The following is a 25,560-nucleotide window of genomic DNA, read 5'->3' on the forward strand; positions in this document are numbered from 1 at the left end:
TTGATGATAAAGAAAAGGCCCCATGGCTTTCAAAAGTACGCTAGTTATATAAACTGTTGAGCTCAAACTCTTTTCCAAACAAGAATAAATGAAGAACAAAACTGTAACACTTTAAATATTTCAGGTAAAACATGAAATATTGAGTCAAAGACTTGATGTTAATCTTTGAAAATTTATATTATAATTTGAGGATTTCGTGTAGACTGTTAATAAAATCTTATAGCCAAGTGGAAGCTTTTAAACCAATAATACAGATTCTGAAATTTAAATATGGTTCAAGCAATTGTGGTTAAGATAAATGATAACAGACAGCTAAACTAATCCACTCATAGTAAAGAAAGGAAATACAAAGGGAACAAGTATGAAGACTGGCAAGTAAGCAAGTGTTATGTCTTATATTAAATTACCAAGAATTACTAAATAGATTCACCCAACACCAGCACTGAATATCTAAATAATACCACAGCCACTGTTAAAATAGATGTTTTGAATTGAAATCTAACATAATCCAATTAATAGCAAATGAACAAACAATGCTCACGTTAAACATAAATTTGATTTAAATACTTAAGTTACTTGTTTCCGACTTCTATAAGGAACTAACCAGAAGTACTGAAAAAATAACCTCACGCACAGTGTTTAAAGTTGAAAAGCTCAGAAATAGTCATATTTTAAGATAGAAAGCCCGATTGCTCAGAATTTCCAACTATTTGTATTAAAGCAAAAAGTCCGGCAAGATTTGGTTTTTGTGCCACATTAAATTTTTAATCTATGATGCAGAAGAATTTTATTCTATTCAACTTTAATTACATCCTGTATTTCCTTTGTTAACAAGCTGTTCAAATGCCCCCAGAAAAATATCAGGAAGGAATTCAAGATAAAAACTCACTACTAACCTGGCCCACAAAATGTTTTCTTCTTACAGAGCTTCGACTATAAAGCTTAATAAGAAAAATGATTTCTTTTTCAGTCTGTGTAAGTGGAAAAATCATAGTCTCTCCCCACTTTACTCTTCCACCGGAGGCCTTCAGTAAACGTGTCTTCTTCTTATAAATCAAGTCTCCTGAGCTAAACATTGCCACCTTTACAAAAAAACCTTAGAAATGAGAAATTTTGACATACTAAATGTTATTTAAGATACCGTATAAAGATATATATATCTGTATTATACTTACTGTAAATAAATAGAGCTGACCCGAAACTTTCAGCTCTAGGGCTGGATATGAACTAGGCCTAGACAACCAAAATATCACAACCCTTGGCCACAGTGAGTGGGTCAGAGGGTGGGTACACGATCTAAGCCATACCAATGAAATTCGATTCTGGGACTTTTGCTGTAAACATGAGTCAATCTTTGACAGAAAGTTGTATCAAAGCCTCCCACAATGATTCTGGATTTATCAGTTTCCACTTCTAGCTTTTACAATTTTTCACTTATGCTCTATTGTTAGGTACATAGAAGTTTGAGACGTATCATCTTGGTAGATGTACTTTTTTTTTTTAAATTGTAGTGAAATACATGTAACAAGACAATTGCCGTTTCAACCAGCTTTACGTGTACACTTCAGTGACGTCATTTACTTTCCCCGTGTTGTGCAACCATCACCACGATCCATTTCCAAAAATTATCACCTTTCACAGAACCTGAGTACTCCTCACATAATTATCTCTCCCTCCCCCTGCCCACCTACCCCTGGTGACCACTAATAAACTTTAGTCTCTATGCATTTGCCTATTCTGAATATTTCATAGATGTGGGATCATACAATATTTGTCCTTTTGTGTCTGGCCTATTTCACTTAGCACAATGTTCTCAAGGTTCATCCATATTACAGCATATATGACATCTTCATTTCTCTTTACCAATGAATAATATTCCAATGTATGTATATAAAAAACAGTTTTTTTTTATACACACTTTATTTATCTGTTGATGGACACTTGTGGTGTTTCCACCTTTTGGCTATTGTTAAAGGTGCTGCAATGAACACTGGTGTACAAGAATCTGTTTGAGTTCCTGTACATACCTAGGAGCAGAATTACTAGGTCATATAGTGATTCTGGAGCACTGGTGGTGTAGTGGTTAAGAGCTTGGCTGCTATCCAAAAGGTCAGCAGTTCAAATCCACCATCTGCTCCTTGGAAACCCTATGGGGCAGTTCTACTCTGTCCCACAGGGTCGATATGAGTCACAATTGACTCGATGGCAATGGGTTTTTACAGTGGTTCTACATTTAACTTTTTGAAGAACCACCACAGTGTTTTCCACAACAGCTGCACAATATTTACAATCCCACCAGCAATGGATAAGGGTTCCAATTTCTCCATAAACTCACCAATGTTTGTTATTTTCCATTTTCCTTATGGTTTTGATTTGCTTTTCCCTAATGACTAATGACTTTCAGGAACTTTACATGTGCTTATTGGCAATTTGTTTATCTTCTTTGGTGGAATGTCTATTCCTTTGCCCATTTTGTAAATGCGATGTTGGTCCCTTGGGAAACCACCAGACCAACCCAACTGTGCAAAATGTGCAACCCTAAATATGTGAAGGGCGAGGTCCCACTGCCTACCCTGGCCCCAGCCAGCCACTCTAGGAACACTGGCTGCCATTCCCACCACTATGAGGGATGGTAGCCTGTTGATGTATGTGGTTCACCTAGGAAAGATCAGCAGCTTATCCCTTCATCAAGCACTCCCCTAGTTGATTTAAGTGTCCAATTAGGTTCCGGAGTTCCAAAATACTTGGTTCCAATTGCTCTTTCCAAAGCAATAGTTGTTTTGGTGGAGGGAGGACCTTTAGAACTTCCTAATCCTCCATTTTGCATAATTAGACAGTGCTTTTGAAAGTTCTAAATTCCATAAGAAACTCTCACACCAGCCCTTCTCTTTTGGCCCTCATTGTTTGCTTCAGCACACTAATTAACCCCAGGTGACTGAGAGCGGCCACAGCCTTCAGGTGTTCACTGCTTCCCTCCCAGTCCTGTAGGAGCATGGAGGCTTGCTAAATCAGGAGGATGGGGCTTTCTCAGTCCTTCAGGCAGCCCTTAGACAGATATGAAGAGTCACACACAACAGTCCACCAATGAAAGGTACCTGTTCCCCACACTCCTGAGCCAAAGGGGAGCGTGGTTTGTGCGGTACAGCCAGCACAGAAGGCACTGCCATAGCCCCCTGTGCCAGGAGGTAGAGAGGGGGAAGAGCACCCACAATAGGGAGAAAGGTTTTCCCACCATCTGATAGTCAGCTGGTTCTTGATTCATGTAGATGCTGTAACTCTAATTGGTTTCCAGAGTTCTGAGACCACTGGTTCCACCACTTTCCATTTTTTTGTTTTTCCTGTTTTTGTGTGGAGGCACTGGAGCATGCAGCTATTTATGCAGCCATTTTGCCTCCCACAGGTGCACTTTTTATTAAAAAACAAAATTATCTTAGTCCAGTTTAACTATTTCTTGCCTCAAATGCTATTTTGTCTAAAATAAAATTGCCATAACTGCTTTTGTTTGTTAGCAGTTGCCTAGTACATACTGGAGTAACACTTTATTTTCAACATATGTTGTTTTGCTCTAAGTATTTGTGGTAATGACTAATAATTACCACCACAATCCATTTTTTCCTTCTTCTTTAGAAAGAGAACTTTGATTTAACTCTGGGCAGCAATGTGCCCTGCTAAAACTGAAGACAAATGATAAAGAGAAAGACAAAATGTGAATACAATAGGAGATAAGCTGAACAGAGAGCCAGGTCGAGTAAGTCTATCTGAATTACAACATGTAGGCGGCACAAATCAGCAGATTTGAAGAAAATGCTTTCAAGGAATAGTTAAGAATTAAGCAAAGAGGTAGGATTAAAAAGCTTGTAAAAGGATAAATACATTAGCCTAGATTTCATCCTAACCCATGATGCTCTCGAAAGTCATCAATTAACCTCTTCTTTCCCTGGAAAGGTCTTATTGCCATCATTGTTCTATCATTTCTGTTTTTTTTAATTCTTTCCCATTATTATGGTTCTCCTTACTATCATTCCTATAGCTCTTCTCTCTTTAATTTTGTCCTTACAATGGTTTTCCCTATGGCTTATGCCTTCACTCTTGTTCATTATTCTCTCTTCTTAGAGAACACATCTCAATTTCAATTATCATCTCTATGTGATGATATTCAATGCCAACACTGCCTCCTAGACATCTCCATTTGGAAATTCCACCACCACAACAGTCAAGGCATATTAAGATCTCTCTCACTAGACTGTAATTAGGACAGACACTATGGTCTGTCTTTCTCCTATCATATCCCCAATGCCAGGTATATACTTCTAGTACTGGTGTTCAATGGGGAGCAAGGCAGATACTGTCTTTGGTAGCAATAAATACTCACAGCATGAATGGATGGTGATTTTAGCTATGGAAAAAATAGCACAGATTTTTAAAAAATAACATGGAGAAAGAATGACAAATCTCAGCAATTGATTAAATACAGGAAACAAAGCAAGAGAGCAGTCACATCCAATTCAGAAGCTTTGAGTTAAAAAAGGAAAGCAAGGAATACAGTGGAACCGGGTAGTAAGGTTAGTAGGAACTCAAGAATGTCTCCTCCACTAAGGGAGGGAAAAATAGGTCAAACTTTGTTTTTGAAATTTTGGTGTTTTGTTTTGTTTTGAAAAATGTTTCTAGTTAGCAGAACATCCATCTAAGGATACAGACCTAGAGAGAGGATAAATGATTAAGGGTGGTGAAACAAAGACAACAGTCCTCTGGACACTAAACCTGTGTGAACTGATGCACTAAATAAGGAATAGTATCAGATGTAGAGAAGTCACAATTGGATAAGGATCAAGAGACCAGTGGATGAAGGCAGGCTCTACGGCTAAAATTTGAGATCCAATAAAGTAATTTTAAGTTAAAAGGGTAGTCTTAATACTAAACACTACTAAGATTTTAGTCTCCACTTTAAGGAATGTAGGAAAAAATGATCTTTTACTAATACTTTTTGAAGTTTCCATTTTAAACCACTAATATACTTACTCAAAGTCAGAGGTGTTGATGAGCTTGGAAGGTACTGTGCTTCAAGAATTTGTAACTGAATTCTGCTATTTACTGCTTGAAAACAAGTCCCTAATTCAAGCTCTGCATGGCAAACCTGCATATAAAAAAAGTGTCACGTGGTAAATAAGACTAAAATTTTGCGACATTTCAAAAGTGCAAAGATATAGAGCTAAGGTTAGAAATTTTGAAAGCACTGCTTAACTATTTTTTGCCTCAAATTCTATTTTATCTAATATGTAATTGCCACACCTGCTGTTGTTAGCTCCTGCCAACAAAGCTATAACTATAAGAGAAAGAAGATAAGCATTACGGATTCTAGAAATACAAGTTACACCTACATACTGAACCTTCAAACTCAGTGAGACAAAAAGGCAATTCAAATTAAGAATAAATTAAGTTCCTAAGCAGTATTACTGGAGAAAACATCAGTGAAATAAACACAAAAGCAGCACACTTTCAAAAGACTTAAATGTAGTCATTTCAGTTATTTTTAAATAGCACATGAAACATGACAAAAATGTTAATATATGAGAATCATCACTAGTTTTCTAATTACAGAAATCAGAGTCATTGGTTGCCATTGAGTCGGTTCTGACTCATGGTGACTTTATGCATAACAGAATAAAACAAAGGATTACTACAATTACCACAATGAACTGTTTTGTGAACGAAGAGCTGAATTACCATGCTGAATGGAAGAAAACCAAAAAATAAGAAAGTTGGCAAGAAGGAAGGTAGTGAAAGCATGAGGTGGCAAATACTAACGAAAAGGCAAAGGAAACCTGGGCAAACAGTAAAAAAAAAGGAGACCTAGGAAGGAAATCTGCTTCTGTAAAGATTTCAAGTCAGAATCGACTGGACAGCACGCACAGGACAACAGAGAGGGAGAGGAGTCCCCGGGTGGTGCTGTTAACGTGCCTGGCTGCTGGCCAAAAGGACGAAAGCGCTGGTGACCTACTGCTGAAAAAATCCGCCCTTGAGAACCCTCGGAAGCCCAGTTCTACTCCGACACACGTGGGGTCGCCATGAGTTGGGATCAACGTGACAGCAACTGGTTTTAGAGAGGGGAAATAAAATTAAAATGTAGTTTTCAGTACTGCTGATAAACAAGAAAAGAAAGTTGGCAATTCGTGAAATCCAGCATAAGCCAGCCTACTACGGGGACTCCATGGTTCTTGGAGTGAAAAATAAAAGAGAGAAACATAAAGTTGTCCAAACACAGAAACATTACTGTGCACATGTTGAAAAGAATAAGGATGAGAATAAAATAACAACATAATGTTGACAGATCTCACTAGGGCTCTGCATAGACATATACAAAAGTCTTCGCTAGTATTACTGAATGAGGCTTTATGAAGAGATTTATATTTGATTATCACTCAGTGTTCCCCATTAACTAGTTCATGGTATCACTCAGTGTTCCCCATTAACTAGTTCATGGTTCATGGGAAAAAGAAATCTTTTTATGTACAGGCCATTGACTGAAGTTTGGGCATTTTCCTGAACATGCCTCTATGTTTTAAAATTGGTCATGCCATAAGAAACCAAGAGACAGATCGTGAAAAGTGAATCACAGAGAAAAGTTAAAAACTCAGCTGTTGACGTTAGAGTCCCTTGTCTAAAAGTCCAAAATGAAAATCTAAAACAATGATAAAAATTGTTTATTTTGGCAACTAATGCTAAATTCTAATAAGTAAATGAAACTATTGCTCTTGCTTTTAATCAGAATGAAAATGAATTAGTAACTCTTCTCAAATGAACTAATTCAGTAGTTATATAAACATAAAGCCTTTGCTGGTGGCGTAGTGGTTAAGTTCTATGACTGTTAACCAAAGGGTCAGCAGTTCAAATCTGCCAGGTGCTCCTTGGAAACTCTATGGGGCAGTTCTACTCTGTCCTATAGGGTCGCTATGAGTCGGAATCGACTCGACGGCACTGGGCTTATGAGTTGGAATTGACTCAACTGCAATGGGTAATCTTGCCTTAGCTACTACGAAACATTTATAAACCAAACACTCTTCTTTTCTGCCCTTGATCTTTGTGTCCTTGGCCCTTGGCATAAAGCAGATACACAAACGTTTATGAGACCTCTAATACATGAAATATATTTTAGTAGAAACTTGGCCATAATCATTCATTTAGATTCAAAAAAAAAAATTTTTTTTTTTTTTTTAAGGCAGACAAGATTCTAATGTCTCAGGTCCCCAGAAAATATCTTCACTGAGCTATCTTCTGATACACTCTTTTGGTATTTAAAGTTTGAATATATGAATTATCTATTTGAATGGCACATTTGTGCCTTCTGTAAATTAAGGTTGCAGATTACTGTCTACTAAGCTAGTTTCCAAATATACAAGTGACAAACTCCTGTCACAGTTACAGAACAAATTTGCTATCTTTTAACAGCAAATAACAGCAATCTAATCTGGCACGCTTTCATTTATCCTTTCTTCCTTGATACCTATTCAATGTCAAGAATATATCAGGCCCTTACAAATACAAGGCTTGGCAAATATGAAGAAAACAGGTGAAAGCTTAGAGCCTAGTTTTTTTTTTAAGCAAGTAACTAATCATGTTGCAATAAATACCATAAAGAACACATTGGGGATGGAGACAGATAATAATAGACAGGAACTGTCAAGAAAGTTCAACTCTTCTAAATCAATTATAGTAATCTTCTGTTCTTTTTATTTTTTAATCCCTAATTTCCTCTCCAATTAGTGTCTCTCCATCCAGGCTACACAGAATCATCTGGTAAGTTTTTGAAAAATACAAAATGTCTGTGCCCCACCCCAAAACACCTTGATTTAATTGGTTTAGGGGTGGGCATTTTTTAAAAACTCCCAAAGTGATTCTAACACATAGCCAGGCTGAAAACCACTTCAAATCACCTCAGATATTTTGTAAGCAGAGAGAATACAAATCCTATAGAAATATAAAATGATAAAACGACATATAGGTTTTGACTTATAAGCTTATGACTAGTTTGTATAAGTGTTATCATGACATAGAAACTATAATTAAATTCTTAGGGATTTCTAAACAATTTAACAGAAGTTAGCAGAAGCAAGTATCAGGTCTCAAAAATCAGTCAGCACTATACGGATAATGATGTTTTTACAAAAAATGGCAGCTGTAAGAAATTCCATTCTATTCAATTTATGAGCAGGTTTTTTTTTATATAACTTACTTATGATTAAAATAACTTTTAAATCTGTTTCAGACCAATTTCTAACTGGGTTTGGCATCTCTGATTCTTGTTTTTCCCAAGCTATCAGCTACTAAAGAAAACTAAAAAAAAAAAAAAAAAATTTACTCAATTAATAATTTCAAATTATTCATACTCAGGGATATTTTCCCTGACATATGAAACTAATGTGGTAGACAAAAGTAAACCAAAGGTTATTTTCCCACAGAGAAAGGGAAAGAGCTCTGTTAATCTTTTACTCAATTATTCTAAAAAATAAACAATGAAATTTTTATTATCCTTATCATTATTGCTTCTAGAAAACCTTCCTGATCCTTTAATATTTATTCTACAACGTACAAGTTATCCTCCAACAAATAAACAAAAACCCGTTACAAAATAAGTGTGGAATGGAGCTCTTCCTTCATTTCCTGATTGAAAAACAATGAAATACTTTTAACATTACATAATACTATCACTTACAGAAATTTTTGAAGGTGGTGTTATATCCAAAGAATAATCCATTTCCTGTGTGTTAAGAGTTCTGAGTGACAGTGAGCATTTGCCAATGGTTTTCTTCCTCGGAGTCTGAGTTTGAATCTTAAACACAAGCCTCACCGTTTGTAGACTTTGGAGTTTAATAGTAAATACAAAAGTTTCCATAAATTCAATAGCCTAAAAAAAAATTTTTTTTTCAAGAAAACATGATAAATTTTAAAAAATTTATAAGCTGATATGCCAATACAAAATTCAAAAAATGCACTGGGTGTTTTTTTTTATAATCTAGGAAGGGTATATTTGTTTTACAACAAGAAATATTTTTAATGTAAATGAAAATAAGAATGGCCATGACTTACTTTCCTAGAATTAATCCTGGATACTGTGTTTCTTAATTTCACAAATCACCCTTTTAATTACTTATTCACAAATTCAGGCCAAGATCAATACTAAGCTCACCAGAATATGGCTTTCAAAATCTACTCTCGCTTCTTGAAAATCAGAGGTTGTTTTCCCATCTTTGGTTTCCTATTTACCACAATTCTCCAACAGTTAGTAAGAGTGGTTCAAGAATCTCATATGCAAACTCACTCACTAACCAAAATCTAACTGGTTCACATTAATAGAACTGAATTATTTCTGTAAAAGAGCTACTCTTTGTCTAACGTTTCCTCGGTCTATGTCAGGCTTCGAAACTTCTCTTTTTTGTAGATGTTAGTTCCACCTTTTCCACTATGATAACCGATCGAAAAGGAAAATAAAAGAGTTTCACATTCTACCTTCTCTAATAAATATCCACTTCAGGCAGCAAGTCAGTGTTTTTCATGCTATGAATATTTTCAAATGTTCTTTTTGTTAAAAAAAAAAAAAAACTTTTAATATTTTAAAGTGTCGGCTTACTATGTGCTATCATCTTAACACGAGACAATTCTTTGTAATATACTTCCTTCCTCTATCTATGGTACATCTTTTTTGAAAAGAAGCTTATTGGCAAGATATCTGGGCAACTAACATCAGTATTTTGAATAGTGCGTGCCCTAATTTTCACTTTTATTGTAATTGCTTATGTCTGTACAATCAGAATTGTGTTTCTGAATGCCTCACAACCACTTGAGCTATCTTTTACTTTCAGAGTCTCAAACCATGGGATCACACCGATAAATATACTTAAAATGCTGAATTTTTAAACTCAGATGCACTGAGCTTACAAATGAAGCAAATGTGCTGGTTTACTCTGTATTCTCTGCATTTTCCCACAGTTGGAGTCTCCCAAAGACAAAGCAAATAACTTGATACAGAATCACAAATTTTAAAAATAAAAGATTCCATAAAAGTTCTAATGTGAGAACGTTTTTTCCTAGTTATCTTAGTTTTATTTGAAAATCAAAAAGTGAAGCTGTTTAAGAAAATTCAGAAAGCATTCATTGATGAGTGGCAGGATTATAATCAGAGTTAAGATTTATTTCCTTCTAGGCTTCTTACAATACATGTTTTCACAAAGTGAGACTGTAATATATATACACAATTGTGATTGACTTTTTAACTTATTAAGAACATTTTCCATGTCCTTGAAAACTCTTCCTAAACATCATTTTTTTCATGACTGCCTAATATTCCATCACATAAGTATATTATGATTTTTCTCAACCATCCCCTTCATGAGCATTTAGATTACTCCTAACTTTCCACTATGAACAACACTGCAAAGAATATGTTTATATATATTTTGTCTGCATTTCAGATTATTTCCATGGGACAGAGTCCAAGTAAAATTACTATGTCAAGAAGTATAAATATTTTAAGGTTTTGATATTGTCAAAATAATTTACAGAAAATTTTATGTTCTAGAGTACTTAGAAAATTCTCCCCAATTGTAGTAAGCAAAATAATAGTAATAAAAAATAAAAAACAGAGAAAGGAATGAGGGAAGGAAGAAAGGAAAAGAAAAATATGTAATTTAAATTTGTATATCTATGATCACTAGAATACTTTCTCATGTTTATTAGTCATTTGAATCATTTTATTTTTAAACAATATATTCTTGTAGCTGACACCTTTTGATTTACATGGAAAATGCTAACCATTCAAACCTACATCAAAAGACAAAATGAACATGTGTTTAACACATATGCTTTATTAAATTAATGCAAAATCTGGAATTTATAAAACCAAACTCAGGATTATAAGTCTTCTAGTTTGGAAGTATTCAAAAGAAATTAATTGTAATCAAGCAAATATTGCTCAAAGCAAAAGCGGGAGGGTAGAAGGGATAAAAATATAGATATTTATTTTCCTTTCATACAAGAAAAATGATAGTTTTCTTAGAGACTATCTTCTATACAGTTTAGTGATTAAGATTTTCTTTTTAAATGCATCTTAATATTTGACACTGAAATATCAAGTTTTTTGAGACTCAAAATTGCCTTTAAGAGAACAGGGTACATAATTTGTGGTTTCCCCAAAATAAAACTTTCTTGTTACAATTATTTTACATGAACAAGAGCGACAAACATGAGAAAAACAGAAAAAGAAATTCAAACACAAACATCAGCCACTTACACTGGAGGCTTCTTTAGCTGAGGACTTGAAATGCACTGGCTTGGGCAAAGTTAATATTCCTTTTATAGAAATGGTAGGAGTGTCTCCATAACTGGAGGGCCAACTTAAGTCTTTGCACTAAAAAAAATTAAAAATACAGTTTGAACTTTAGAAAAAACTCTGACAATATAAATATTTGACACATTTCTTGAGTTAATGACTAGATAAAAATGATAAAAGTAAACTTTTGTCTACCGAGGCCTCTTGCTTCATCCACACTAAAATTATGTGAAATGCAGTATTACAGACATCAATTTCCCTTTGCAGTAAAATCACCCATACTTTCATTATACATGCAGGTTTATTTTCTTTTGATGCTTTATTAGGTATTATTTCCTGCAAAATACTATACGACTCTAAAATCCAAGATAGTATTAGCCCATTCTCCATAAGAGAGTAACAACAGATGCTTATAATGTTTAGTCAGTTTTATAAGAAAAGTCAGTATTAATTGATACTGATTTACCTGTAAAACTGTGATCCAGACCTGCTCCACTGCAGAATTATAAAACACTTTCACATCCAATCTCCCAAACTCTCTTTCATCTCCTGATAGAGTAATTGTATCTGAATTGTAAAAGGAAAAAGATGTTTGCAACGTCACACAACCCTAACCCAGTAAGATTTGATACAGTCCAGTTTTAAAAGCACAACTGAAAAATCCTACTTTTTAAAAAAATTTTATTTTGTTGTTCAGAAATACATACAGCAAAACATATACCAATTTAACAGTTTCTACATGTATAATTTAGTGACATTGATTGTTCATGAAGGCAATTAGCCACACATTCCCGAAAAACACTACTATTTCTTAAAGTTGCCATTTAATAAGATACCATGAGGTTTGACAATTTAATCCTGGCTCTAATTTCAGTATGAGGGATTTAAATTCAAACTAAGAAAAACCTTTCCAAATAACATTTATAACACCTTAATACTGTATGCTTCTGTAAAGTCTTTCACTGATATACTTTAAAGCAAACAAACAAAAGATATCTAACTTCCTCACCATTTTTTAAAAGATGCATTCATGCCTAAACACTGAGAAAAGAACCACATGATCTGAGTATCTACATGCCGCTAACACTGCCAACATGTATCTTATCACCTGGAGTCTTTTTCACCTGACATATACTACAATAAATTGCTAGGTGGAAATAAGTTCCTTAAGCAGAAAAGATAGAGTGGTTTATTCCTTACCCAGGCTTCTGTTACTCCCCTGAGAATTTTTCCTTGAAGAAGAACTACTGGGTACACTGGACAATGAATCATGTCTCTACAAATAAAATTATTTAGTCAGAGACTGCATATCAAACTTTAAGGATTCTAATGCTTATCCCCTATACCGATCCTAATGAAAGCTTTGAGTTATGGTGCTGGTGAAGAATATTGAATATACCATGAAATGCCAGAAGAACGAACAAATCTGTTTTGGAAGAAGAACTGCCAGAATGTTCCTTAGAAGCGAGAATAGTGAGACTTTGTCTCACATACTTTCGACATATTATCAGGGGACACCAGTCTCTGGAGAGGGACATCATGCTTGGTAAAGAGGAAGGTCAGCGAAAAAGAAGACCCTCAACAAGATGGATTGACACAGTAGCTACAACGATGAGCTCAGGCATAGCAAAGATTGTGAGGATGGCAGAGGACTGAGCAGTATTTTGTCCTGTTGTACATAGGGTTGCTAGGGGTCGGGACCAACTCTACAGCACCTAACAACAACACCTGCCCTAGTATCAAAGTGCATGCTAACCATTTTGACAGTGTTACCAGTCAGAATTTCCCACTTTTAGAGGGGAAAGGGGAAAAAAGCTTTGTGTGTGTGTGTGCTTTATCAGGAAAGTCTTAAATATCTTACTAGATAATATATGTGAAAAACTTGGCTGTTTTTGGTTTGGTTTTGTAGAGAGCAAAAAGAGATTACTGCTTAAGTGTCATACTTGAAACCAAACCTGATGCCCTCTATTCCGACTCACACCTACCCTAAAGGACAGAGTAGAACTGCCTCATAGGATTTCCAAGGAGCAGATGGTAGATTCGAACTGCCGACCTTCTGGTTAGCAGCCGAGCTCTTAATAACCACTGTGCCACCAGGGCTCCTCACACTTGAAAGTACTGATGAAAACAGAATATATTTGGAAGTGCCCCTTCACCTAAAAACCTGTAAAGCAGCAGTTCTCAGCGTGTGGCCCCTTTAGGTCAGCAGCAGCAGCAGCAGCTGGGAACTCGTTAGAAATGCAAACTCTCAGGCCTACTATAGAGCTACTGAACCAGAAAGTCTAGAGCTAAGGCCTGGCAATCTGAATTTTGACAAGCTCACCAAATGACTGATGTACGTTTAAGAACTGGTACTATAAAAAATTAAATCCTAAAAAATTAACTCAATTAGGGATGATTTCTTTACTTAGAATACATTTTCATTTATATAAAATATAAGTATATATACATATATATTGAAAAAAGCCCACAAATGTATACAACAATATGTTGAAAGTGCTTTTTCTCTTAGTTATAAGAATATAGGTCATTTTTTTCTTTTGTTTATCTCTGTTTTCTATTTTTAAAATAATGACAGATTGTTATTGTTGATGGGGCCATCGAGTCACTTCCAACTCATAGCAACCCTACGTACGACAGAACGAAACGCTGCCTGGTCCTGCGCCATCCTCACAATTGTTGTTATGCTTAAGCCCATTATTGCAGCCACTGTGTCAATCCATCTCATGGAGGGTCCTTCTCTTTTTCCCTGCCCCTTGACTTTACCAAGTGTGATGTCCTTCTCCAGGGACTGATCCCTCCTGATAGCACGTCCAAAGTATGTGAGACGAAGTCTCGTCATCCTCACTTCTAAGGAGCATTCTGGCTGTACTTTTTCCAAGCCAAACCTATTTGTTCTTTTGGCAGTCCATGGTATATTCAATATTCTTTGCCAACACCATAATTCAAAGGCATCAGTTCTTCTTCCATCTTCCTTATTCATTGTCCAGCTTAGGCATGCATGTCAGAAGATTGAAAACGCCTTGGCTTGGGTCAGATTACTTGCATCGAAAAAGAAATTTTTTTTAAATATAAAAAATCCTGTCTATTTTAAAAGTGGGAGGACACTGTGCTAATATTAATGAGTAATTGAAGTCCTTATATCTCAATGAAAATAATGAGGTAGTTATGTTCAATAAGGGAAGTTAAAACAGTAAGAGTTTTAACTACACAATTTTAAATTCCTCTGCCTCAAGCTTCCCTAAGTGCATGCATACCAACTGAGAGATATAAAGTTCACAAAAAATAAACAAAAAAATTAATGCTTTTAGTAGTCAACTCAGAGCACCCTAAAACCATTCATATGGGAATAACCAAAAGTGTTTATTACTCAGACATTAAAATAGATACAGCTACAAAAGGTATTCGACATGTTCCTAGTATAAATCACACATTTCTGAAATTTTCACTTGAAAATAAATTATTTCATATAATTAAATATATAGAATTTACCTGGATGAATCGCCAGGATGAACTTGTAAGATCAAACATAGATTTGCTTAGCCCAGGGGAACCAGGAAGTTTATGGGTCCTTAAATCAGAAACTACAAAGTGACATGAGAAAATTACTAATTTTATAGCAAAGAAAAAAGTGCTGGAATTCTACTTAATTACTGTGAACGAATACATTTGCTATAGGTACACACCAGGGATATTATGAACAAATCTATTTAAGAGGTACAGCTTTTCGATGGATTTTTTTTTTCAATTATTTTACTTTGGTTTGAGACAGAAACCAATACAAATCAAACAACACATTGTCACAGCCACATCAAATATCAAAGAACAAGATATATTCTTTTTTGTTTCCCTTCCCCAATTCTTCATTCCAGGAGAAAAACTTAAAAGCATGTAATTCTCCCTGCTAAATGCAATTCAACTACTATTTAAAGAGTACTTATGACATAAATCAATACTAACCCCATGCATGCCTATATTTCTAGTTTCCCTCCTAAATTGTAAGCTTTTTGAAGAATGGGACTCTGTATACTAACTGTGACCCTAGCACAGTACTGAGCACAGGCAGGCCCTAAATAAATATTTCTTCTTTAAGAACTCACCCTAATTCAGTGTTTTAGATAGCTATGTATATCCCATAATAGGAAAACAGTGAAAATCTTGTAAATCAGATATGTGCAAGGTATTGATAGCCTCAAACGTTGAAACTAAAAAAGTTGTATGCTCATTTAGACATTTTCATCTTCTTTGCTTACATTTCTAATCACATCCTGGGTTTCTAAATTCATTATTTTCATTGACTACAGAAGAAAAGAAAAAATCTAGTAAATATCCGTTATAGAATTAATGACTGAATAGATGACATAAAAATGTATACAAAATAATCTGGAAACAAAACTTCTTTCAAAGACTAAAATGGGATTTGGAACTACCAAAATAAAAATCCATTAATCTTTCAATTTTATATTAGATATAACATCACAGAGAAGTCATGATGTTTATCACATCACTTCTAAAGCCTGTTTTTCTCTTTTTTAAAAAATGCTTTCAGTAATAAGAATATTTTCTTCCAGGAGCTTATATTTAACTTGATTTCTAAATTTCTTAAAGAGAAACACAAAGAGGAAAAGCACAAAAAAATGTTCATACCCGATCCGTACAGTCTTACTGCTTCTGAGTGAGGAGGAAAGCGTCGACACAGATCAGGTGACATGTGTCGATACATATAGAACGGGTTGTATACGTCATAGCTGGCTCCCTGCTGGGATGAACTGGAAAGTTCTACCTTTCGATCTCCAAAAGATGCTCTGGCAGAGCCTGAAAGGCAAGTGTTTCTTATACTTTACAACATCCTTTTCTTGGCATTATTAACCAAGTGCTGGTGCGCCCAAGGCAAATAAAACAACTTTTGGTCTCCAGTGCTACAAAATCACATACCTTTGGCATCTAAAAAATCGACACACATTTATTGAGCTCTAACTGTGCCAAGTATTATGCCTGGGATCAGCCATGAACCCTGCTCTCAAAACAGTCTGGTAAGTTTTAGATATTTTTCTTTGCCCCATAGACTACTCCACCCTTTGTGATTTAGTTTTACTTTTATTTTTCTACTTACATAAAAGACATCTTTTAAATAAAGAGATACACTCTTTGCAAGCAGACACAGTACATTTATAAAGCTTGACCACATGCAGAGATCCACAGAGCAAGTCTCAATAAATCTGAAATGATTAAAACCATACTGTGTTCTCTGAGCACAGGGCACTTAAGTTAGAAGTCAAAGAACCAAAAAGATGAATAGAATACTTACACGGAAATGCAAAGAACCAAGAACAACAACAACAACAACAACAAAAATCTTTAAGAAGAGCAAGATGGAAAGATTTGCTCTACTGGACGTTGAGACTTATTATAGAGCCACAGAATACTGGCACAATGATAGAAAAACAGACCAAGAGAGAAAAATCACATATTTATGAACAGTTCATTTACAACAAAGGTGTCACTGCACAGCAGTGGAGAAAGGATAGTCTTCAATAAAAGACAGTAGGACAATTTTATATTGATATTAAAAAAAAAACTTTCAGTAGACCTTACGTATTCTTAAAAAAAAATGTAGATTTTAGATCTAAATTAAATATTAAATGTTAAAGGCAAACCAATAAAGCTTCTATGTTTAAGTTAACTTACAAAAATGTTTTCACAACCTTAGACAGGGAAATGCTTCTTAAGTGGGCCACAGAAAGCACTAACTACAATAAAATTTAAAATTTCCATTTTCTGAAAAGACACTATTTAAGAGAGTGAAAGAGTAATCCACAGAGTGGGAAAAGGTATTTGTAAGAAACAGCATTGACAAACGGCTCGCAGCCAGAATATATAAAGAACTCTCACAAATCAGCAGAAAAAGGCACCAGCCAAAAAATACACATAGGCAAAAGACTTAAGCACTTCAGAAGAAAGGCTATCCAAATAGCCAATAAACATGACCTGGTGCTCAATGTCATTACTCATGAGGAAAATGCAAGTCAAAACCCCAATAAGATATCACTATTTTTATACAGGCAGTCCTGGGGTTATGAACAAGATCCATTCCTAAAGTATGTCTTTAAGAATTTGTAGATAAGTCAGAACAGGTGCATACGATTCTTATTTAGCCTTACTTCAGTGCAAGAAAGGAAACCCTGGTGGTGTAGTGGTTAAACACTATGGCTGTTAACCCAAAGGTCAGCAGTTTGAATCCAGCAGGTGCTCCATGGAAACTATGGGGCAGTTCTACTCTGCCCTATAGGGTCGCTATGAGTTGGAACTGACTTGATAGCAACAGGTTTGGTTTTTTAGTGCAAGAAAAGGCTTCAAGCCTTTTCAATGATTTCAAAGCTGCATGTGCAGAAAGTGAAGGTGATTATGATAAAGAATTTGTTGTAAGTAAGGGCTGGTTCAGTCGTTTCAAAGTGAGGGCAAACTTACATTACATTAAATGGCAGGTACAAGTTGTCCGTAAGTCAGAAGTCTGTAACCCAGGAACTTACTGTACACTCATAGGAATGGTTAAAATTAAAATGGCTGAAAATATCAAGCACTGGTTAAAAAAAAAAAAGTAGGGCAACATGAACTCTGCTGGCAGGAATGTAAATCTAGAAATCACTGTAAAAAAGAGTAGCAATTTCTACTAAACCTGAAGATACTTATACCATATGGCCCAGCATGCTGACTGCATGTTTGATCAATTTCAGAACTGCACAAGTTTGTAAACAGCTTCAATTTCTTCATCTTTAACATTAGTGGTTGGTGCATAAACGTGAATAATTGCTGTATGAACTGGTCTTTCTTGTATGCGTGTGGATATCATCCTATCCTATCACTGACAGTGTTATACTTCAGGACGGATCTTGAAATGCTTTTGACAATGAACGTGACACTGTCCCTCTTCAATGTGTCATCCCGGCAGAGTAGACCACATGATTGTCTGACTCAGAATGGCCAACGTCAGTCAGTCCATTCCAGCTCACTAATGCCTAGGGTATCCATTTTTATGTGTTTCATTTTAGACAACTTCCAATTTTCCTAGATTCATACTTTGCACATTCCACATTCTGATTATTAACGGATGTTTGCAGCTGTTTCTTCTCATTTTGAGTTGTGCCACATCAACAGATGGAGGTCTCAAAAACTTTACTCCATCTACATTAAGGCCAACTCACTTTGAGGTGGCAGCTCTTCCCCAGTTGTATTTTGAGTGCCTTCCTAGCCGAGGGGCTCATCTTCCAGCACTATGTCAGACAAGGTTCCATCACTATTTGTAAGGTTTTCATTGGCCAGTTTTTTAAGAAATAAGATTGCCAGGTCCTTCTTCCTTGTCTGTCTTAGTCTAGAAGCTCCACTGAAACCTGTCCAGCATGGGTGATGCTGCTGGTATTTGAAATACTGGTGGCATAGCTTCCAGCATCACAGGAACAAGCAAGCCAACATATTACGACAAACTGACAGATGAGTAATTATTGGTGATTGGAATGTAAAAACTGGAAACAAAAAGGAAGGATCTTTGGTAATAGAAATAATGCCAGAGGTCATATGACAGAATTTTGCAAGACTGATGACCTATTCTTTGGACATTATCTTTTTTCAACAACTTAACATCGACTATACACATGGACCTCGCCAGATGGAACACACAGGAATCGAATCAACTACATCTGTGGAAAGACACGATGGAGAAGCTCAGTATCATCAGTCAGAACAAGGCCAGTGTCCGACTCTGGAACACAGAATGCATTGCTCAAGTGAAAGTTCAAGTTGAAGCTGAAGAAAATTAGAACAAGTTCACGAGAGCCAAAGTACAACCTTGAGTATATTCCACCTGAATTTAGAGAACACCTCAAGAACAGATTTGATGCATTGAAGACTAATGACTGAAGACCAGACAAGTTGTGGGATGATATCGAGGATTCATACATGCAAAAGGCAATTAAAAAGACAGGAAAGAAAGAAAAAGGCCAAAATAGACATCTGAAGAAACTGTGAAAGTTGCTCTTGAACACAGAATAGAGTAGCTAAAGCAAAAGGAAGAAATGATGAAGAAGTGAACAGAAGATTGCAAAGGGTGGATCAAGAAGACAAAGTAAAGTATTATAATGAAATGTGCAAAGGCCTGGAGATAGAAAACCAGAACAGAAGAAACACTTGGCATTTCTCAAGCTGAAAGAACTGAGGAAAACATTCAAGCTTCAGGTTGCAATACTGAAAGATTCTATGGGCAAACTATGGAACAAAAACAATTTGTCACTGTTCAACCATTTCAGGGGGTAGCATATGATCAAGACCTGAAGGTACTAAAGGAAGAAGTCCAAGCTGCAATGCAGCCATTGGTGAAATACAAAGCTCCAGGAAATAATGGAATACCAATTGAGATGTTTCCATAAATGGATACAATGCTGGAAGCACTCACTCGTCTATGCCAAGAAATTTGGAAGACAGCTACCTGGCCAACAGACTGGAAAAAATCCATATGTGTACCTATATTGCAAAGAAATATGATCCAACAAAATGCTGAAATTGTCCAACAATATTATTAATATCACATGCAAGTAAAATTTTGCTGAAGATAATGAAAAAATGGTTGCAGCAGTCCATTGACAGAGAACTGTCAGAAATTCAAGCCAGGCTCAGAAAAGGACGTGGAACAAAGGATATCATTGCTGATGTCAGATGAATCTTGGCTGAAAGCAGAGAATAACACAAAGATATTTACCTGTGTTTTACTGGCTATGCAAAGGCATTTGTGTGGATCATAAAAAATAATGAATAATATTACAAAGAATGGGAATTCCAGAACACTTAATTGTGCTCATGCAGAACCCAACATAGACTAAGAGGCAGTAGTTCTAAAAGAACAAGGGGATACTGCGTGGTTTAAAGTCAGGATAGACGTGCATCACGGTTGTCTCCTTTCACCACACTTATTCAATCTGTGTGCTGAGCAAATAATTCGAGAAGCTGGACCACACAAAGCAGAATGCAGCATCAGGATTGGAGGAAGACTCATTAACAACCTGCATTATGCAGATGACACAACCTAGCTTGCAGAAAGTGAAGAGGACTTGAAGCACGTCCTGATGAAGATCAAAGATTACAGCCTTAGTATGTATGCTGTACATCTCAGCATAAGGAAAGCAAAAATCCTCACGACTGGATCAATAAGCAACATCTTGTAAAGGAGAAAATTTTGAAGTTGTCAATGATTTCATTTTACTTGGATTCACAATCAACACCCATGGAAGCAGCAGTAAGAAATCAAATGACGTATTGCATTGGCAAATCTGCTGCAGAAGACTTCTTTATAGTGTTAAAAAGGAAAGATGTCACTTTGAGGATTAAGGTGTTCCTGACCCAAGCCATGCTATTTTAAATCACCTGATATGCATGCAAAAGCTGGACAATGAGTAAGAAGGCTGAAGAATAACTGACGCCTTTGAATTATGGTGTTGGTGAAGAATACTGAATATACCATGGATTGCCAGAAGAATGAACAAATCTGTCTTGGAAGGTGTACAGCTAGAATGCTCCTTAGAAGCCAGGGTGGCAAGACTTTGTCTCATGTGCTTTGGACATGTTATCAGGAGGGGCCAGTCTCTGGAAAAGGATATCATGCTTGGTAGAGTTCAGCAGCAACGCAAAAGATTAGATAGAAACCTTAGGGGCACTGAGTTTATGTTAACGGAGGAGGAACAATTCAGAGAAGGAGAGTTGCATAACTAGAAGAATGTAAGCAACGTCACTGAATTGCACTTGTGGAAATGGTGGAACTGGTGTTTTGCTGTGTATATTCTCAACACCAACAAAATTTTTAAAAATTCTGCACAAAATTAAAAAATGTTCATTTACAGAAAGAGCAAAAGGTAAAATTTTACATACATTTATATAAATTTTATGGGAGAAAGATGTGGCAGTCTGCTCTTGTAAAGATTACAGCCTTGGGAACCCTACAGGGAAGTTCTACTATGGCACAAAGGGCCGCTATGAGTCGGAATCAGCTCAACGGCACTAAGTTTTGGTATATAAATTTTATTAAAAAAAAAAAAGGCAAAATAACACCATAGCAGTATTTAAATGCTGCATGTTGATGTTTAAGTTCTGCCCTTTTGTTGTTTACCTTCAAGTTCCTCCAGGTGTGAAGGAGTTGCTTGTGTCCTGGGCTGAATATAAGACAACTTAAACCTAGGCACCACAAATGGTACTTCTCTGCCATCAGATGGTAATTTTGAAAGTAAATAATCCTCAGTGCAGCCAACCTGAGGCTTTACAGACATCAGTGGAGGTATACAGACGGCGGTATTCTGACTACTTGAGCCTGCTGCTTTAAAGTCTCTTGCCACGGAAACTGCATATAAAGAAAGGAAAAAAAAAAAAAAAAAAAAAGAGTGACAAATATGCATGTGGATTTACATATAACAATCCAAATCTAACGTGTTTTGGCAATTATTTAAGAAATTCCTGATACGTAAAGTACTCTTGGGTCCTATCAAGCACTTCTGGAATCCACATTAATTCTGTCCAGCCAATATTCCAGCAATTAATGCTTTACTGCCAAAGTACATTAGGTTATCATAATGTTAAAAGCAGTTTTAGAGTCTCATTCCCAGAAAAGAGCTCATAGATGGAAAACAAGCTTATTTTGTAGTTAATTCCAAAACACTTCCAAGTAAACTCTAAACCCACTGCCGCCAAGTTGATTCCGACTCATAGCGACCCCACAGGACAGAGTAGAAAGGCCCTGTAGGGTTTCCAAGCTTGTAATCTTTACGAGAGCAGAATGCCACATCTTTCTCCCACAGAACTGCTGACCTTTCAGTTGGTAGCCTAGCGCTTTAACCACTACACCACCAGGGTGCCTTTAAATACTCTAAACCAAAAAACCAAAACCTGTTGTCATCAAGTCGATTCTGACTCATAGTGACCCTATAGACAGAGTAGAACTGCCCCATATGGTTTCCAGGGAGCAGATGGTGGATTTGAACTGCCGACCATTTGGTTGGTAGCTGTAACTCTAACTACTATACCACCAGAGCCCCGAATAAACTCTAGTCACTTAAAAAGACTGTAAACAAAGTAATTCTTGTTGTCAGTACTACTGTTTAACATCAGTCTTAAATACTTTAATAAAATAATTCCTAAAAGAACTATTAAAAGGTCTCCAAGTCTACAAAAATCCTTACCAAATCAGAACATATATGTTGACCCTAGATATACATCAGAATAGCAACTCTCCTTGTCTAACCTTCTAAGACCCATTTTATTATTCTCACATGATATGAGATTTCTAAGTTGCTAGACTTAAGATAGGAGGTATGGGCCACCCAGGGTTAATCTTTATGCATATACAGTATTGTCTATAGACAGCCCTGGCTGTTAACCAAAAGATCAGCAGTTCAAATCCACCAGCCACTCCTTGGAAGCCCTATGGGGCAGTTCTACTCTGTCCTATAGGGTTGCTATGAGTTGGAATCGGCTCGATGGCAATGGATTTGGTTTTGGTTTTATAGACTGAATACAACACTATTATGTATGATTTATGAAATGTTTTAATGTTAAAAAAGGAAAGCAAACAAAAAAGGCTTCATACACAAATATATGAGGAAGACTGCTCTAGACAAGAAAGAACTACAGAAAAATAGAGTCCCAGGCAACCCTGAAGAGATGAGGAAACCATGCAATAAAAAATAGAAAGGGAAATTCCCAGGGGTCTTTGATAAATGTGGGCCTTGATAAAGTTATGGGTCCTTTCTTTCCCCATTGATCAGTTATTTATGAACGGCAATTTTGCATGCACTCTCATAAACTAAAAAACGTCGCTATTTAAAATGAAACACTGCCAGAGTATGTTGTCCCCCAAACATACCCAATACTTTCCTTCTCTCCCTGGCTTTGTACTACTCCTTCCACTTAGAATGCCCATGTCCAACTCTCACCTTCTCTTACTTCCTTCTTCCCACTCAACTTCCTAAAATCCTGTTCAGATTTCCATGCCAAATGCTTCTTCTTTTTGGCAATGTCCCAAGGTTGAATTCATCTCTCTCCTTTACTCTCCAGGATATTTGGAGTATTGGAATACTTAACTAGTATGCTTTATATGTATGTGTCAGCCTTCCCACGATTTTATAAATCCCCTGACATTAGGAAATATGCCTAACATATTTTTTTAAAATACCACAAGCAAGGTTCTAAATAAATGTTCTTTGAAATCAAAGCAGAACAAAACTCACGGTTGTGCTTTTCTGTTTCACCATAGAAACATCCGCTACAGCAACTCTTGATAAATTCTGTTGCCATTACATTCAACTTCCAAAATCCAGCAAAAGATAAAAACTTCCAATTTTAATATTAATCTGTTGATAAGCTAGAAAACAAATTAAAAATGATTATGCGTAATGCCAGTAGATATCACTAAATAAATCTTATTATCTTTCTAAAACATTGTGAGGGCTCTGAAGCAAAAAGGTTTAAAAGCAAGATAAATTAATAGATTCTCTTTTTTGTTTTCATATGCCGTTCTGTAGCATGTTGGCATGTAGGCACGTAGGCTCTTTGTAAGTTATTAAAATTGTATACTTTAAAAATCACCAAATGAATAGTATCAATGTTAAATATATACAAAAAGAAAAATCTCTCAACTTTCTTTTTAGCCTGGACAAACTAAATCTATGTCCAAGTAAAATGTGAAAGAAAATATGGTCCTGATAAAAAGCGTGGTATAAATTTTACTTCTTCTAGATCAATTCTTTTGGTAATTCAAAGGTCCTATTAAAAACAGTCATTGCCATCGAATCAATTGCAACTCACAGTGACCCTAAATGACAGAGATGAACTGCTCCATGGGGTTTCCAAGGAGCACTTGGTAGATTTGAACTGTGGACTTTCGGTTAGCAGCCAAACTCTTAACCACTATGCCACTAGGGTTTCCAAAGGTCCTATAATGGGGGCCAACAGACAAATAACTGCATACTTTATGAGTTACTTTAATCCTTAGAATTATGCTAACAGAAAAATACATCTTAAGCACTGTATAACATACACACAAAAAGACACCAGCTAAACAAACCACAAATAAGGTATAGTGCAAATAAAGGGAATCTGTTTTAAATTTACCAGGATCATAGAACTGCACAAAAAAATTTCATGTCCAATTAACATATAATGTAATTGTGCACCTTCAACTCAATGGTTTTGCTCCAAATGCACTATCTTCATTTTTGTCTACTTAAACCCTATACATATATAATTTTTTTCTGAAAGATATATATTTTTTCCAATTCAACTTTTTACAGGTGTACAATTGATTGACAGTAATTGCAATAATTGGCTGTGCAACCGTACCCTTAATCACTGTATTTTTTCTGTCACAGTTAACCTCCCTCTTCCCTCTCCCTCCTGCCCCTGGTAACCACTAATAAACTTTGTTCTCTATACATTTGCCTTTTCTTGTCTTTTTATATATGTAAGGTCATACAATATTTGTCCTTTTGGGACTGGCTTATTTTGCACAGCATAATGTCTTCAAGCACCATCTATACTGTAGCATATATCAAGGGTTCATTTCTCCTACTGGCTGAGCAGTATTTCATTGTATGTATACAATGTTGTTGTTGTTAACTGCCACCAAGTTGGTTCCAACTCATAGTGACCCTATGAACAACAGAAAAAAACACTGTGAGGATGGTCCAGTGGCATTCTCATAATCGTTACGAATGAGCCCATTGTTCCAGCCACCGTGTCAATCCATCTCATTGAGGGTCTTCCACTTTTTCACTGACCCTCTACTAAATATGATGTCTTTCTTCAGGGACTGGTCCCTCCGATAACATGTCCACAGTATGTGAGTCAAACTCTCGCCATCCTTGCTTCTAAGGGGCATTCTGGCTGTACTTCATTGAAGAGAAATTTGTTTGTTCTGGCAGTCCATGGTATATTCAATATTCTTCGCCAACACCATAATTCAAAGGCATCAATTCTTCTCCAGTCTTCCTTACTCATTGTCCAGCTTTCACATGCGTACATGGCAACGAAAGCACCACAACTTGGGTCGGGCACACCTTAGTCCTTAAAGTGATATCTTTGCTTTTTAACACTTTAAAGAGATCTTTTAGTGCAAATGTGCCCAACGCAATGTATCACGTGATTTCTTGACTACTGCTTCCGTGAGCGTCGACTGTGGATCCAGGTAAAATGAAATCCTTTACAAC

The 25,560-nt window shown here is 36.1% G+C and overlaps 1 protein-coding gene across 1 annotated transcript in view; it reads right to left on the bottom strand.

Moving 5' to 3' along the window:
- Positions 1-25,560, bottom strand: part of TC2N (tandem C2 domains, nuclear) — a 51,112-nt gene that overhangs the window by 5,020 nt on the left and 20,532 nt on the right. Inside the window, exons 3-12 of the mRNA XM_003408825.4 lie at positions 23,584-23,717; positions 21,474-21,701; positions 15,971-16,138; positions 14,816-14,907; positions 12,524-12,599; positions 11,790-11,890; positions 11,285-11,401; positions 8,711-8,902; positions 5,020-5,134; positions 897-1,096 (exon numbers count right to left, since the gene is read on the bottom strand). Of these exons, the coding sequence (XP_003408873.1) occupies positions 897-1,096; positions 5,020-5,134; positions 8,711-8,902; positions 11,285-11,401; positions 11,790-11,890; positions 12,524-12,599; positions 14,816-14,907; positions 15,971-16,138; positions 21,474-21,701; positions 23,584-23,650 (1,356 nt within the window). The 5' untranslated portion in view covers positions 23,651-23,717. The remainder of the gene's footprint in view (positions 1-896; positions 1,097-5,019; positions 5,135-8,710; positions 8,903-11,284; positions 11,402-11,789; positions 11,891-12,523; positions 12,600-14,815; positions 14,908-15,970; positions 16,139-21,473; positions 21,702-23,583; positions 23,718-25,560) is intronic.

Source organism: Loxodonta africana, chromosome 10 (assembly GCF_030014295.1).
Source record: "Loxodonta africana isolate mLoxAfr1 chromosome 10, mLoxAfr1.hap2, whole genome shotgun sequence".
NCBI classification, from domain to species: domain Eukaryota; kingdom Metazoa; phylum Chordata; class Mammalia; order Proboscidea; family Elephantidae; genus Loxodonta; species Loxodonta africana.